The following is a 16922-nucleotide window of genomic DNA, read 5'->3' as shown; positions in this document are numbered from 1 at the left end:
GTTGTGGGAAAAAGAAAAAATGCAAATGGAAAAAATGTAAATGGTGACAATAAAACTTTTTCGAAAGAAAAAAATCTGTTCTTATCAGTTTAATATCTGATACGTCCCCCATCCGGGGACTACATATTAAATGGATTTTTAGATCACGGAGCTGGAGCCGGGGCTTGCTCCGTCCACTCCATGCATCGGCCTGGTATTGCAGTGTCTCCAGGAACGGTGTGCTTTCCCTTTTTGGGGATTGCCATTTATTGTGTCGAATAGCAGAACAAGGAATGAGAGCTGCCATTGCAGATGCTGTGGTTTATTGCAAACTTTTTTCCTGATGTGTCCACCTGGGGTCTTGGACTCTTCCACTAACGATGCACCCACCTGAGGTCTTGAAGTCTTTCACAGACGAGGTGACGCATCGAATCAGGTGTGTTTGTTTAAAGAGAGTCATCTAAAACTGGCGTTGGGAAGCACCGGCCCATGAGCTTGGCAGTTTCCAGGCCAGTAACGGAAGGCACCCGTCCTTCCTTTCCCGGAGGGGGGGCGGAGGGCTAACCGTTGGTGAGGATGGTAGAGATGCAAATCAGACCTCTGGCTGACCGCCTGGGCCTTCATACTTACCTGGCAGGGGAGACACCATGATCAAGAAGGCGGTTCACCCAGGGCGAGGCTTGTCCATTGCACTCCGGCCATGCTGACCCCTGCGAATTCCCCAAATGCGGGAATCTCGACTGCATAATTTATGGTAGTGGGGGACTGCGTTCGCGCTCTCCCCTGAAATTGTTGGTGAAACAAAGCAGAAGAGGTTTTTACAGTTTTTTATTTATTTTCCTTTCAGAATGGGGAGTTCTGTCACATGCGAGATATGTGTTGTGCGCCTGTGAAACAAAGTCACTTGCGCTCTTGAAAAATCGGACCCTGGTGGGTAGTTTAGTTCGAACATAGCGCAGACCTTACTTTGAAAGTAGATTGGACTGACTGCAGCCTAGCTGTAACTGTCTCCATGTTGTTTGGTTGTCCTTTTTTTCGATTCGTATTAATTTTGTTGTCGCTTACAGCGACACCTAGTGGCCTGTCGCCGCGCCCTTTTTCACCTGGCCTCGGACTGAGCCCCTGCACAGGTGTGCCGATTTGGGTGAAGGGATCTCACTCCTTCCTGGAGTTATAGCCATTCGAGCCACCTCGGACACGCCACCTTAGCACGCTTTGAGGTCCCCTCGCCAAGGTGAATGGAAATTTCCTATTTTTTTGGATGATTATTGACAGTCAGACTCCAGAGAAGCTTTCTGTGCTGATTTGGGTGGGACTGGGCCAAATACCTGGCGCCAGGTTGCAAAAGAAGGTTTTCGACAAAATCCAAAATACCCGAAAATTTCGTCAGAGCGACGGGCCAATCTGAGACCTGCGTCTCGTTCGGCTCGAGCCAAGGATTCCGGTGACATAAGGCACGTGGCTCTGCGACCAACCGTTTGGGAGTTACGAGCGATGCCGTACTTTCCGTCGCTGCAGTTCCACCGTCAGGCCGATCGGGACAAGGCCCAGTGACGTTGCAGACAGGGGAGGGTACTACCATCCCGCAGTGTTGCAGGTGTTTTCATCTTTGTTTGATTGTCCATTTACATTACATTTTCCCTATTTTTCAGCTTACGGCGCCACCTAGTGGCCTGTCGCCGCGTCCCTTTTCACCTGGCCTCGGACTGAGCCCCTGCACAGGTGTGCCGATTTGGGTGAAGGGATCTCACTCCTTCCTGGAGTTATAGCCATTCGAGCCACCTCGGACAGGCCACCTTAGCACGTTTTGAGGTCCCCTCGCCAAGGTGAATGGAAATTTCCTCTATTTTTGGATGATTATTGACACTCAGACTCCAGAGAAGCTTTCTGTGCTGATTTGGGTGGGACTGGGCCAAATACCTGGCGCCAGGTTGCAAAAGAAGGTTTTCGACAAAATCCAAAATACCCGAAAATTTCGTCAGAGCGACGGGCCAATCTGAGACCTGCGTCTCGTTCGGCTCGAGCCAAGGATTCCGGTGACATAAGGCACGTGGCTCTGCGACCAACCGTTTGGGAGTTACGAGCCATGCCGTACTTTCCGTCAGGCCGATCGGGACGAGGCCCGGTGACGTTGTAGACAGGGGAGGGTACTACCCAGATAGCACACTTACGTCTGCAAGATGTCTGTTAAAGAAATGTTGATCTGGAAAGCATCTGCCATCTACAAACGTCTGACATACGCCTTTCAGATGTCAGTTTTATATACCTTCTAAATCATAAACATCTAAAAGACATCTAATTGACATCTATCTGACATCTAAAAGGCAGTGTTGGGGAGTAACTAGTTACATGTAACAGCATTACGTAATTTAATTACAAAATGAATGTAACTGTAATTAGTTACAGTTACGAAGAAAAAATTAGTAATTAAATTAAAGTTACTTATGAAATTTTTAACGATTACAAAGGCAATTACATTTGAATATTTACACACATCCACATACAGATTTCACTGATTTCTTTCCCAAATTGCACTGACTGTTCTGAGACATACGCCCTAATAATTTCCAGAATTTTAACAGAATTTTTTGTTTTTCCCAGTCCGCCCTTCCTGTAAATTAATGGCAAAAACATGCAGTTTCATTTAATACAAATAGGCCTACTGAAGCTTGCAGTGTTGTCAGCCTCTGCCGCCTCAATATAGGAGTACATGAGCACATAAACATCATTTCTAGAACTGCTCTGTGTCACGTCATGCATTTTACCTATCATATCATATACAAAGAGACAGCAGTTTAAAAAAACACCAATGTTTCAGGAGTTTATTATACAGGAATGACACATGCTTATTAGATAACTGTATTTGAGTTGATGTATATGTTTTTATTTATTATTATTTCATTTTCACAAATTTAGAAAAGTAATCTAAAAGTACTCAAAAGTAATTAGTTACATTACTTTAATAAAGTAATTGAAAAAGTTATACTACTATAACATTTTAAACAGGGTAACTTGTAATCTGTAACCTATTACATTTCCAAAGTAACCTTCCAAACACTGCTAAAAGGAGACGTCCAATAGACGTATTGCAGATGAGCAAACAGCCTTAAAACTACATCTTGCAGATGTAAATTCATATGTCAAATAGACGTCTCCTAGATGTATGTGTGCTATCAGGGTACCATCCCCCAGCGTTTTTAGGTCTCCCAAAACTTACCAAAGCCGAGATGGGCATCGCCGTGTCCGGCTTCCTCCCTGCTGCGTCTTAGCAGCATCGCTTCTCGGCCTTTTGGCTAAGATCAAGTGTAGTATCTGTTCTTATCAGTTTAATAAGCCTGAAGACCTGAATTGTTTGATGACTCTGCCTCTGAACAAAGGTTTTGATTTGAGTTTTAAGACTGCTTCCCTGCTAAGTGAGTTTTGGCAAAGGTTTGAATCTGTTAAATCCCAGTTCTCTATGTTTATGGTGGAGAAACTTTCTGACAACACACTTAAAACTGTGATTGTCAGAATGTTCAATGAAACTGTGACTGGTGAAGATATATGTGTGTGGCTGGGTAGATTTTGCACTGTTCGAGGCCAGCCAGTCAAGGTGCTAGATGAAGATGGTATCTGGACATGCTCCTGGCGAATCCCCATTAAACAATGGGAGGACGCTGGGGGCTACCAGGGCCTGAAACATCTGCCCTCCATGATTGTGCTTGGAGAGAACAGAGGCTACATTCATTACCAGGGTATGCCTAAGTTATGTCGGAAATGTGGGAAATTTGGTCACTTAGCCGATGTATGCCAAGAATTAGTTTGTGGGAAGTGCAAAGAAATTGGTCACGGGTTTGAACAGTGTACCAATGGCAGGCGGTGCAATCTTTGTGGAGATTCAAACCACCTCTACAGAGATTGCCCTAAAAGTTTTGCCAACAAGCTCAAAATGGCCGCCCCACATTGGCACCAAACAAACGAAGAAAGGAAAGAGGAGGCGGTCCCTGAGGTTTTGGCGGGAATTTCAAATTCCCAGCCAGCCTCAGGGATTGGGCAGGAAGGAGGAAGTGGGGCGGCCATAGGGGCGGAGTCAGATATTGAAATGGAAAAAGGCACGGAAGGAGAAGTGACCGAGGGAGAAACAAGCTCCTCCCTACAAACGGTGTCAGAGTTGGTACAGGAATCCAGTGGGAGTGAATTTGAGTGTTCACTCCCAAATGCTCAAGTGCAAAAAAGACCTGCGGGATCTCCTCTGGTGGAAACCGAGGAGAAAAAAGCTAGGGCAGCACAGCGGCTTGATAGTTCCGATTTGGAAGATCAAGAACGCATGTGGCCCCTAGAGTCCCCAAATGAGGTATCTTTTTTGCACATCAAGCTAAGAACATCGTCGCCTAGGGAGTTACAAGAGGATTTCTCTGTAGCACCCGAGGCGTCGAGCACCTGCTCTCCAGGACCCAGTTCATCTGTGAGAAAGGAAGGGCAGGTGAAACAAGATAAAACATGATTTTAAGTATATTTTTGTAGTCTTTATGTCTTCTGTTTAAATGTCTCATACTGTTTTAACCATACTGCTCATGGCCCTCACTATCTCTACCATTAATGTAAGAAGTGTGAGGTCCACCTTACGAGCACAGAGCATTTTATCCTTTTTAAAGTGTTTTAAGTCAGATTTGTTTTTACTGCAAGAGTGTGCTCTGCCCTTTTTAAATAGTTACAGAAAGTTGGAGGAGATGTGGACCATGGGGCCCTCAATATGGAGTGGCTCCAACTTCAACAAGAATGACGGTGTCGCTATTTTAATCAACAATTCAAACATCACGGTGAAGGATAGCACTGTGGTGAGGGAAGGGCGGGCTCTTTTAGCAAACCTGACTTTTTTAGGGAGGGATTTTAAGGTTCTTAATGTGTATGGTTTTACGGAAAAAAATGACAGATATGAGCTTTTAGAAGACCTGCAGCCCCACATGTTAGGCAGGGCTCCCCTAATAGTAGCAGGGGATTTTAACTGTGTTTTATCCAAAACAGATAGGAAGAGAGTAGGAGAAGATTTTAAGGTCGATAAGACATCGGTTTTATTGCAAAATTTAGTCAAGGATTTTAAGTTAGTTGACTGTTTTAAACAATTGCATCAAAGAGAGGAGGGCTTCACCTGGTTCAGTGGTGATGGCACCATAGCCTCTCGAATTGACTATGTTTTTACAAGGGACTGCCCGCCAACCGATGCAACATTGACCCCTCCCTTTTTTTCTGATCACATGATACTGTCTTGCACCCTTTCACTTTCCATGGGTGTGACGGTAGGAGGAGGGCTGTGGAAGCTGAACTGCTCCCTATTAGAGGATGAAGAAGTGGTTAGAGAGTATAGGGAGCAGTTCAGCCAATGGCAGACCCTCCAAGACTTTTATGATACACGTGCACAGTGGTGGGAAGTGGTTAAGGACCGGACAAGACAGTTTTTTAGAAATATAGGGAAAAGGAAAAAGAACAGGGAAAGAAGACACATGATGGGGCTGCAAAAAAGACTGCAGAGATATTTTAACCTTTTAAACAGTGGATTGGATTTTACAGAAGAGATAAAAGAAGTCAAGAAAGAAATGTCAGTTTTATTCGAAGTTCAGAGTAGGGGTGTTATTTTAAGATGTAAAGAAAGAGAAATAGAAGAAGGGGAGAAATGCACAAGATACTTTTTTTAAAAAATTATTACACGGGGTGGGTCAATCTCTGCTTTGAAGACTTTTACCGGGAGGGAAGCAAGCGGCACAAAAGAGATTTTAAATGAAACTGAAAACTTTTATAATAATTTATATAGTGCAAAAGAGGCTCATAATGGGGTTTTAGAGGAAGTTTTAACCTTTTTAAATAAAAAGGTAAAGAGCCCAGATGTGCTTTTATCCCAGGATTTTACAGTTTTAGAAATTCAGAAAGCTTTAAAACATTTTAAAAAAGGGAAGTCCCCTGGCATTGACGGACTTCCCTTTGAATTTTATCTGACTTTCTGGGACATTTTAGCACACGAACTGTTGACCGTTTTTAAAGAATTTGAGACTCTTGACAGACTTCCTGACAGCTTTAGAGTAGGGATAGTTTCATTATTACATAAGAAAGGAGACAAGACTGACTTGAAAAACTGGCGACCAATCACGCTTTTAAATTTTGATTGTAAACTTTTTAGTAAGATTTTAGCAACACGCATGTCGACTGTTTTAGAGGACGTGATCCACCCGGATCAAGCTTGTGCTGTGCCCGGAAGAAAGATAACAGACAACCTAGTGCTGATTAGAGACGCCATCTGTTACGCGAGAGACAGAAATATTCGGCTAGTAGTCCTAAATTTAGATTTTGAAAAAGCATTTGATCGAGTCTCGCACCAGTACCTCTTCCAGGTTCTGGAGAAAATGGGGTTTCCAAAGAGGTTTATAGCCTGGGTGGGACTGCTGTACAAGGGAATAGTCAGCAAAATTCTAATAAATGGGCATCTTTCCAAAGCTGTGAACATACACAGTGGTGTCCGTCAGGGATGTCCTTTATCTCCTCTTCTGTATGTGGCTTGCATCGAGCCACTGGCACAGATCTTGAGAAGGGACAAATGGATCAAAGGACTGGACGTTCCTGGGACGGGGGGACTGACGGCGACCTGTGTTTTATATATGGACGACGTAACTCTTTTAGCCACAGACGTTTTATCAATACGAAGAGCACTGGACTTGACTGACTGGTACGGTCGGGCCTCGGGCGCCAAACTCAATAGAAACAAGTCCGAGGCCCAGCTCTTCGGGCCGTGGGGAGACGTGGACACAGGAGGACTTGATTTGGTTTTTAAAGACAACGATTTTAAGATTTTAGGCGTTAAATTTGATAAAGACGGGGGTGGACGGGAAAACTGGACTGACTTGTTAGGGAAAGTTAGGAAAAGACTGGGGTTTTGGGGACTAAGACAGATGACGATGGAAGGCAAGGTTTTAATTTTTAAATCTGTGATTTTACCTCTGATTTTACTTGTCTGTTCTGTTTTTAGCCCCCCTCGGTGGTTCCTGGGGAAACTGGAGAGGGCGGTGTTTTACTTCCTGTGGGGGTCCAAGTGGGAGCGCCTGAAGAGGGAGACCATCAAGAAAAGGCCGGAGAACGGTGGAAAAGGCCTCCCAGACCCCCACCTGTTTTTAGGCAGCCGCTTCACCGCCCTGCACATTAGTTATGCCACGACCCCATCCAAAGAAAACAAGACGGCTGCAATGGCGCGATTCTGGATGGGGTCTTACCTACGAACACTGAAAATTTTACCAGTGGACTTGAAAACCCCAGTGTCTTTTAACTTGCCCAAAGAGTACAGTTTTATAAAAAAGTTTTTAAAGAAATACCTTTTAGAGAATGAAGATGTCACCATTTTAACTCAACACAAGTCTCTCATCTCTGTTGTGCAGGACCGGGAACCGGTGAGTCCAGTTCCGGGCCTCACACCAAGTGAGGCCAAACAGGTTTGGCGGAACGCGGCTCACCCCGCTCTCCAGAACAAGCACAAGGACTTATCGTGGATGGTGGCTCATGAGATCCTCCCGGTCAGGGCGGTTATGCACTCCAGAGGCATGGCCAAAAACCCCATCTGCCCGCGGTCCGGCTGCAATTCCCCGGAGACCGTCCACCACCTGCTCTGGGAGTGCAGCACTGCGCGGGACCTGTGGGCCAAGACCGGCCCCCTGTATTTCCCGTGCCTACCAGCGGGTGGGGCCCAGTTCGGGTACCAGCTCGCCATCCTTGGGGTGGGCCGGGGCTTGAAGGACTTGACGGCACAGAAATTTACCTCGCTCTGGCTCACCCTCAACGTCATCAAGGATGCCATCTGGGCCACCAGAAACCTGCTGGTGGGGAAGCGCGTTACGGTAACCCTCCATGCATGCGAGCTAAAGGTAACATCAATGCTGCAGGGGTACCGGACGACGATATTCGGACGGGGGGGCCGGGGTCGCACGGAGAGGGTCCCGGCAGGCACCGACCCTGGCCGCCCGTAGATGCACCCTCACCACTCTGGCTACGGGAACAGCGGGCCAGCGGGCCGGAGGAGAGGGGATCTCCGCTGAGTCCATAAAGTAGCATCTCATGTCCCTGTTCTGGAGAGTGGGGTGATGACCCACTTGATAAGGACTCACCCCCGGTCTTGCACAACAGATGATTTTTAAATTGGTGTTTTTTATTGTTTTATTATGAAAGAGGTTTTATTAACATATATACGAGGCTTGTTTGCTTTTTTTAAAATTTGTGTTTTACTTTGGAACTGACCGCACCTTTTAAACACACCTCAATAATGGACTTTTAAAAACAAGCAAAACACTGTGGTTTTAATCAAATGCTTTTTAAAAATGATTGTTTATTTCATTTTACCATGTGTATTTATTATATATTATATTGCTTGTTTTAATGTGTGATTAAAAAGAAAATGTTGTGGGAAAAAGAAAAAATGCAAATGGAAAAAATGTAAATGGTGACAATAAAACTTTTTCGAAAGAAAAAAATCTGTTCTTATCAGTTTAATATCTGATACGTCCCCCATCCGGGGACTACATATTAAATGGATTTTTAGATCACGGAGCTGGAGCCGGGGCTTGCTCCGTCCACTCCATGCATCGGCCTGGTATTGCAGTGTCTCCAGGAACGGTGTGCTTTCCCTTTTTGGGGATTGCCATTTATTGTGTCGAATAGCAGAACAAGGAATGAGAGCTGCCATTGCAGATGCTGTGGTTTATTGCAAACTTTTTTCCTGATGTGTCCACCTGGGGTCTTGGACTCTTCCACTAACGATGCACCCACCTGAGGTCTTGAAGTCTTTCACAGACGAGGTGACGCATCGAATCAGGTGTGTTTGTTTAAAGAGAGTCATCTAAAACTGGCGTTGGGAAGCACCGGCCCATGAGCTTGGCAGTTTCCAGGCCAGTAACGGAAGGCACCCGTCCTTCCTTTCCCGGAGGGGGGGCGGAGGGCTAACCGTTGGTGAGGATGGTAGAGATGCAAATCAGACCTCTGGCTGACCGCCTGGGCCTTCATACTTACCTGGCAGGGGAGACACCATGATCAAGAAGGCGGTTCACCCAGGGCGAGGCTTGTCCATTGCACTCCGGCCATGCTGACCCCTGCGAATTCCCCAAATGCGGGAATCTCGACTGCATAATTTATGGTAGTGGGGGACTGCGTTCGCGCTCTCCCCTGAAATTGTTGGTGAAACAAAGCAGAAGAGGTTTTTACAGTTTTTTATTTATTTTCCTTTCAGAATGGGGAGTTCTGTCACATGCGAGATATGTGTTGTGCGCCTGTGAAACAAAGTCACTTGCGCTCTTGAAAAATCGGACCCTGGTGGGTAGTTTAGTTCGAACATAGCGCAGACCTTACTTTGAAAGTAGATTGGACTGACTGCAGCCTAGCTGTAACTGTCTCCATGTTGTTTGGTTGTCCTTTTTTTCGATTCGTATTAATTTTGTTGTCGCTTACAGCGACACCTAGTGGCCTGTCGCCGTGCCCTTTTTCACCTGGCCTCGGACTGAGCCCCTGCACAGGTGTGCCGATTTGGGTGAAGGGATCTCACTCCTTCCTGGAGTTATAGCCATTCGAGCCACCTCGGACACGCCACCTTAGCACGTTTTGAGGTCCCCTCGCCAAGGTGAATGGAAATTTCCTCTATTTTTGGATGATTATTGACACTCAGACTCCAGAGAAGCTTTCTGTGCTGATTTGGGTGGGACTGGGCCAAATACCTGGCGCCAGGTTGCAAAAGAAGGTTTTCGACAAAATCCAAAATACCCGAAAATTTCGTCAGAGCGATGGGCCAATCTGAGACCTGCGTCTCGTTCGGCTCGAGCCAAGGATTCCGGTGACATAAGGCACGTGGCTCTGCGACCAACCGTTTGGGAGTTACGAGCGATGCCGTACTTTCCGTCGCTGCAGTTCCACCGTCAGGCCGATCGGGACAAGGCCCGGTGACGTTGCAGACAGGGGAGGGTACTACCATCCCGCAGTGTTGCAGGTGTTTTCATCTTTGTTTGATTGTCCATTTACATTACATTTTCCCTATTTTTCAGCTTACGGCGCCACCTAGTGGCCTGTCGCCGCGTCCCTTTTCACCTGGCCTCGGACTGAGCCCCTGCACAGGTGTGCCGATTTGGGTGAAGGGATCTCACTCCTTCCTGGAGTTATAGCCATTCGAGCCACCTCGGACACGCCACCTTAGCACGTTTTGAGGTCCCCTCGCCAAGGTGAATGGAAATTTCCTCTATTTTTGGATGATTATTGACACTCAGACTCCAGAGAAGCTTTCTGTGCTGATTTGGGTGGGACTGGGCCAAATACCTGGCGCCAGGTTGCAAAAGAAGGTTTTCGACAAAATCCAAAATACCCGAAAATTTCGTCAGAGCGACGGGCCAATCTGAGACCTGCGTCTCGTTCGGCTCGAGCCAAGGATTCCGGTGACATAAGGCACGTGGCTCTGCGACCAACCGTTTGGGAGTTACGAGCCATGCCGTACTTTCCGTCAGGCCGATCGGGACGAGGCCCGGTGACGTTGTAGACAGGGGAGGGTACTACCCAGATAGCACACTTACGTCTGCAAGATGTCTGTTAAAGAAATGTTGATCTGGAAAGCATCTGCCATCTACAAACGTCTGACATACGCCTTTCAGATGTCAGTTTTATATACCTTCTAAATCATAAACATCTAAAAGACATCTAATTGACATCTATCTGACATCTAAAAGGCAGTGTTGGGGAGTAACTAGTTACATGTAACAGCATTACGTAATTTAATTACAAAATGAATGTAACTGTAATTAGTTACAGTTACGAAGAAAAAATTAGTAATTAAATTAAAGTTACTTATGAAATTTTTAACGATTACAAAGGCAATTACATTTGAATATTTACACACATCCACATACAGATTTCACTGATTTCTTTCCCAAATTGCACTGACTGTTCTGAGACATACGCCCTAATAATTTCCAGAATTTTAACAGAATTTTTTGTTTTTCCCAGTCCGCCCTTCCTGTAAATTAATGGCAAAAACATGCAGTTTCATTTAATACAAATAGGCCTACTGAAGCTTGCAGTGTTGTCAGCCTCTGCCGCCTCAATATAGGAGTACATGAGCACATAAACATCATTTCTAGAACTGCTCTGTGTCACGTCATGCATTTTACCTATCATATCATATACAAAGAGACAGCAGTTTAAAAAAACACCAATGTTTCAGGAGTTTATTATACAGGAATGACACATGCTTATTAGATAACTGTATTTGAGTTGATGTATATGTTTTTATTTATTATTATTTCATTTTCACAAATTTAGAAAAGTAATCTAAAAGTACTCAAAAGTAATTAGTTACATTACTTTAATAAAGTAATTGAAAAAGTTATACTACTATAACATTTTAAACAGGGTAACTTGTAATCTGTAACCTATTACATTTCCAAAGTAACCTTCCAAACACTGCTAAAAGGAGACGTCCAATAGACGTATTGCAGATGAGCAAACAGCCTTAAAACTACATCTTGCAGATGTAAATTCATATGTCAAATAGACGTCTCCTAGATGTATGTGTGCTATCAGGGTACCATCCCCCAGCGTTTTTAGGTCTCCCAAAACTTACCAAAGCCGAGATGGGCATCGCCGTGTCCGGCTTCCTCCCTGCTGCGTCTTAGCAGCATCGCTTCTCGGCCTTTTGGCTAAGATCAAGTGTAGTATCTGTTCTTATCACCGGTCAGGGCCGTGATGCACTCCCGAGGCATGTCAAAGAACCCCATCTGCCCGCGGTCCGGATGTGGCGCCCCCGAGACCGTGAGGCACGCCTTATGGGAGTGCAGCGCTGTGAGGGACCTGTGGGCGACAGCTGGCCCCCAGCAATTCCCGTACCTACCAGTAGGGGGGGTCCCAGACTACCCAATGGGGAGAGGAGGGGTGAGCCAAAAACAAATGCCAGCAAAAACACCCCCTAAGCTATGGCTTACCATCCTCTGCATCCAAGACGCCATATGGACCTCCAGAAACCTACTGGTAGGGAAGCGCATGCAGGGGTCCCTGCACGCCACCATCCAGCTAGCCAAATCAAGGCTGCAGGAGTACACCGCATGTCGCCATTCGGATGTGGAGGGTCAGAGCTACACGGGAAAGGTCCCCATAGCCACGAGCCCTGACTGCCCGTAGATGCCCCCAAACACCTGAAGTGGGACAGCGGTGCCTCGGTTTAAGAGGATCTCCTCTGGGCCCAGAAGGGTCAGGCCTCTGGGACTGGTTTTGAGGAACTGAGCTGATGGTTTAATCTTTTTTCTTTAAAGGACATACCCGTTTTTGCACAACAGAAGAGAACGTTTTTAAACCTGTCTTTTGATTTTAATAACACTGTTTTTTATTTTTTATTTTCTCTAGCACTACAGACACACAAACAACAACAAAAAACACACTCAATACAAAATGTTTTTATTTGTGTATTAATTAATTTAAAAATTATCCTGTGCATTAAACAACAACAACAAAAACAACAACAACAACCATTGTATAATGTGTTTTAACAAAACAAATGTGTGCATGTAACCAAAATGTATTGTGACAATAAAATTTTTCAAAAGAAAAAAATCTGTTCTTATCAGTTTAATATCTGATACGTCCCCCATCCGGGGACTACATATTAAATGGATTTTTAGATCACGGAGCTGGAGCCGGGGCTTGCTCCGTCCACTCCATGCATCGGCCTGGTATTGCAGTGTCTCCAGGAACGGTGTGCTTTCCCTTTTTGGGGATTGCCATTTATTGTGTCGAATAGCAGAACAAGGAATGAGAGCTGCCATTGCAGATGCTGTGGTTTATTGCAAACTTTTTTCCTGATGTGTCCACCTGGGGTCTTGGACTCTTCCACTAACGATGCACCCACCTGAGGTCTTGAAGTCTTTCACAGACGAGGTGACGCATCGAATCAGGTGTGTTTGTTTAAAGAGAGTCATCTAAAACTGGCGTTGGGAAGCACCGGCCCATGAGCTTGGCAGTTTCCAGGCCAGTAACGGAAGGCACCCGTCCTTCCTTTCCCGGAGGGGGGGCGGAGGGCTAACCGTTGGTGAGGATGGTAGAGATGCAAATCAGACCTCTGGCTGACCGCCTGGGCCTTCATACTTACCTGGCAGGGGAGACACCATGATCAAGAAGGCGGTTCACCCAGGGCGAGGCTTGTCCATTGCACTCCGGCCATGCTGACCCCTGCGAATTCCCCAAATGCGGGAATCTCGACTGCATAATTTATGGTAGTGGGGGACTGCGTTCGCGCTCTCCCCTGAAATTGTTGGTGAAACAAAGCAGAAGAGGTTTTTACAGTTTTTTATTTATTTTCCTTTCAGAATGGGGAGTTCTGTCACATGCGAGATATGTGTTGTGCGCCTGTGAAACAAAGTCACTTGCGCTCTTGGAAAATCGGACCCTGGTGGGTAGTTTAGTTCGAACATAGCGCAGACCTTACTTTGAAAGTAGATTGGACTGACTGCAGCCTAGCTGTAACTGTCTCCATGTTGTTTGGTTGTCCTTTTTTTCGATTCGTATTAATTTTGTTGTCGCTTACAGCGACACCTAGTGGCCTGTCGCCGCGCCCTTTTTCACCTGGCCTCGGACTGAGCCCCTGCACAGGTGTGCCGATTTGGGTGAAGGGATCTCACTCCTTCCTGGAGTTATAGCCATTCGAGCCACCTCGGACACGCCACCTTAGCACGCTTTGAGGTCCCCTCGCCAAGGTGAATGGAAATTTCCTATTTTTTTGGATGATTATTGACAGTCAGACTCCAGAGAAGCTTTCTGTGCTGATTTGGGTGGGACTGGGCCAAATACCTGGCGCCAGGTTGCAAAAGAAGGTTTTCGACAAAATCCAAAATACCCGAAAATTTCGTCAGAGCGACGGGCCAATCTGAGACCTGCGTCTCGTTCGGCTCGAGCCAAGGATTCTGGTGACATAAGGCACGTGGCTCTGCGACCAACCGTTTGGGAGTTACGAGCGATGCCGTACTTTCCGTCGCTGCAGTTCCACCGTCAGGTCGATCGGGACAAGGCCCGGTGACGTTGCAGACAGGGGAGGGTACTACCATCCCGCAGTGTTGCAGGTGTTTTCATCTTTGTTTGATTGTCCATTTACATTACATTTTCCCTATTTTTCAGCTTACGGCGCCACCTAGTGGCCTGTCGCCGCGTCCCTTTTCACCTGGCCTCGGACTGAGCCCCTGCACAGGTGTGCCGATTTGGGTGAAGGGATCTCACTCCTTCCTGGAGTTATAGCCATTCGAGCCACCTCGGACACGCCACCTTAGCACGCTTTGAGGTCCCCTCGCCAAGGTGAATGGAAATTTCCTATTTTTTTGGATGATTATTGACAGTCAGACTCCAGAGAAGCTTTCTGTGCTGATTTGGGTGGGACTGGGCCAAATACCTGACGCCAGGTTGCAAAAGAAGGTTTTCGACAAAATCCAAAATACCCGAAAATTTCGTCAGAGCGACGGGCCAATCTGAGACCTGCGTCTCGTTCGGCTCGAGCCAAGGATTCCGGTGACATAAGGCACGTGGCTCTGCGACCAACCGTTTGGGAGTTACGAGCCATGCCGTACTTTCCGTCAGGCCGATCGGGACGAGGCCCGGTGACGTTGTAGACAGGGGAGGGTACTACCCAGATAGCACACTTACGTCTGCAAGATGTCTGTTAAAGAAATGTTGATCTGGAAAGCATCTGCCATCTACAAACGTCTGACATACGCCTTTCAGATGTCAGTTTTATATACCTTCTAAATCATAAACATCTAAAAGACATCTAATTGACATCTATCTGACATCTAAAAGGCAGTGTTGGGGAGTAACTAGTTACATGTAACAGCATTACGTAATTTAATTACAAAATGAATGTAACTGTAATTAGTTACAGTTACGAAGAAAAAATTAGTAATTAAATTAAAGTTACTTATGAAATTTTTAACGATTACAAAGGCAATTACATTTGAATATTTACACACATCCACATACAGATTTCACTGATTTCTTTCCCAAATTGCACTGACTGTTCTGAGACATACGCCCTAATAATTTCCAGAATTTTAACAGAATTTTTTGTTTTTCCCAGTCCGCCCTTCCTGTAAATTAATGGCAAAAACATGCAGTTTCATTTAATACAAATAGGCCTACTGAAGCTTGCAGTGTTGTCAGCCTCTGCCGCCTCAATATAGGAGTACATGAGCACATAAACATCATTTCTAGAACTGCTCTGTGTCACGTCATGCATTTTACCTATCATATCATATACAAAGAGACAGCAGTTTAAAAAAACACCAATGTTTCAGGAGTTTATTATACAGGAATGACACATGCTTATTAGATAACTGTATTTGAGTTGATGTATATGTTTTTATTTATTATTATTTCATTTTCACAAATTTAGAAAAGTAATCTAAAAGTACTCAAAAGTAATTAGTTACATTACTTTAATAAAGTAATTGAAAAAGTTATACTACTATAACATTTTAAACAGGGTAACTTGTAATCTGTAACCTATTACATTTCCAAAGTAACCTTCCAAACACTGCTAAAAGGAGACGTCCAATAGACGTATTGCAGATGAGCAAACAGCCTTAAAACTACATCTTGCAGATGTAAATTCATATGTCAAATAGACGTCTCCTAGATGTATGTGTGCTATCAGGGTACCATCCCCCAGCGTTTTTAGGTCTCCCAAAACTTACCAAAGCCGAGATGGGCATCGCCGTGTCCGGCTTCCTCCCTGCTGCGTCTTAGCAGCATCGCTTCTCGGCCTTTTGGCTAAGATCAAGTGTAGTATCTGTTCTTATCACCGGTCAGGGCCGTGATGCACTCCCGAGGCATGTCAAAGAACCCCATCTGCCCGCGGTCCGGATGTGGCGCCCCCGAGACCGTGAGGCACGCCTTATGGGAGTGCAGCGCTGTGAGGGACCTGTGGGCGACAGCTGGCCCCCAGCAATTCCCGTACCTACCAGTAGGGGGGGTCCCAGACTACCCAATGGGGAGAGGAGGGGTGAGCCAAAAACAAATGCCAGCAAAAACACCCCCTAAGCTATGGCTTACCATCCTCTGCATCCAAGACGCCATATGGACCTCCAGAAACCTACTGGTAGGGAAGCGCATGCAGGGGTCCCTGCACGCCACCATCCAGCTAGCCAAATCAAGGCTGCAATCCTGTGCATTAAACAACAACAACAAAAACAACAACAACAACCATTGTATAATGTGTTTTAACAAAACAAATGTGTGCATGTAACCAAAATGTATTGTGACAATAAAATTTTTCAAAAGAAAAAAATCTGTTCTTATCAGTTTAATACCTGCGTCTCGTTCGGCTCGAGCCAAGGATTCCGGTGACATAAGGCACGTGGCTCTGCGACCAACCGTTTGGGAGTTACGAGCGATGCCGTACTTTCCGTCGCTGCAGTTCCACCGTCAGGCCGATCGGGACAAGGCCCGGTGACGTTGCAGACAGGGGAGGGTACTACCATCCCGCAGTGTTGCAGGTGTTTTCATCTTTGTTTGATTGTCCATTTACATTACATTTTCCCTATTTTTCAGCTTACGGCGCCACCTAGTGGCCTGTCGCCGCGTCCCTTTTCACCTGGCCTCGGACTGAGCCCCTGCACAGGTGTGCCGATTTGGGTGAAGGGATCTCACTCCTTCCTGGAGTTATAGCCATTCGAGCCACCTCGGACACGCCACCTTAGCACGTTTTGAGGTCCCCTCGCCAAGGTGAATGGAAATTTCCTCTATTTTTGGATGATTATTGACACTCAGACTCCAGAGAAGCTTTCTGTGCTGATTTGGGTGGGACTGGGCCAAATACCTGGCGCCAGGTTGCAAAAGAAGGTTTTCGACAAAATCCAAAATACCCGAAAATTTCGTCAGAGCGACGGGCCAATCTGAGACCTGCGTCTCGTTCGGCTCGAGCCAAG

At 45.9% G+C, this 16922-nt stretch overlaps 1 protein-coding gene, 3 non-coding genes and 6 pseudogenes across 8 annotated transcripts in view; all 10 read left to right on the top strand.

The window, feature by feature from the left end:
* Positions 1-16922, top strand: part of LOC127944872 (uncharacterized) — a 352827-nt gene that overhangs the window by 27342 nt on the left and 308563 nt on the right. The window contains exons 3-4 of one of the 5 annotated variants that reach the window (XM_052541263.1): positions 6974-7279; positions 7377-7407. The exons of 3 other annotated variants lie outside the window; for them this stretch is intronic. In XM_052541263.1, the coding sequence (XP_052397223.1) occupies positions 6974-7279; positions 7377-7392 (322 nt within the window). In that variant the 3' untranslated portion in view covers positions 7393-7407. Of the gene's footprint in view, positions 1-6973; positions 7280-7376; positions 7408-16922 lie in introns of those variants that run through there. One more of the 5 variants, XM_052541261.1, reaches the window with a different exon arrangement.
* LOC127945596 (uncharacterized) lies at positions 52-227 on the top strand (annotated as a pseudogene).
* On the top strand, positions 602-765 carry LOC127945254 (U1 spliceosomal RNA). Its single transcript, XR_008150599.1, has one exon. It is a non-coding gene; the product is annotated as a U1 spliceosomal RNA (small nuclear RNA).
* Positions 3253-3460, top strand: LOC127945659 (uncharacterized; annotated as a pseudogene).
* LOC127945595 (uncharacterized) lies at positions 8440-8615 on the top strand (annotated as a pseudogene).
* LOC127945253 (U1 spliceosomal RNA) lies at positions 8990-9153 on the top strand. Its single transcript, XR_008150598.1, has one exon. It is a non-coding gene; the product is annotated as a U1 spliceosomal RNA (small nuclear RNA).
* LOC127945671 (uncharacterized) lies at positions 11641-11738 on the top strand (annotated as a pseudogene).
* Positions 12544-12720, top strand: LOC127945605 (uncharacterized; annotated as a pseudogene).
* Positions 13095-13258, top strand: LOC127945251 (U1 spliceosomal RNA). The gene has a single exon (XR_008150597.1). It is a non-coding gene; the product is annotated as a U1 spliceosomal RNA (small nuclear RNA).
* LOC127945670 (uncharacterized) lies at positions 15746-15843 on the top strand (annotated as a pseudogene).

This window comes from Carassius gibelio, chromosome A23 (genome assembly GCF_023724105.1).
Source record: "Carassius gibelio isolate Cgi1373 ecotype wild population from Czech Republic chromosome A23, carGib1.2-hapl.c, whole genome shotgun sequence".
NCBI classification, from domain to species: Eukaryota; Metazoa; Chordata; class Actinopteri; order Cypriniformes; family Cyprinidae; genus Carassius; species Carassius gibelio.
The sequence above is the reverse complement of the archived record's forward strand: the minus strand, read 5'-3'. Positions and strand labels throughout refer to the sequence as shown.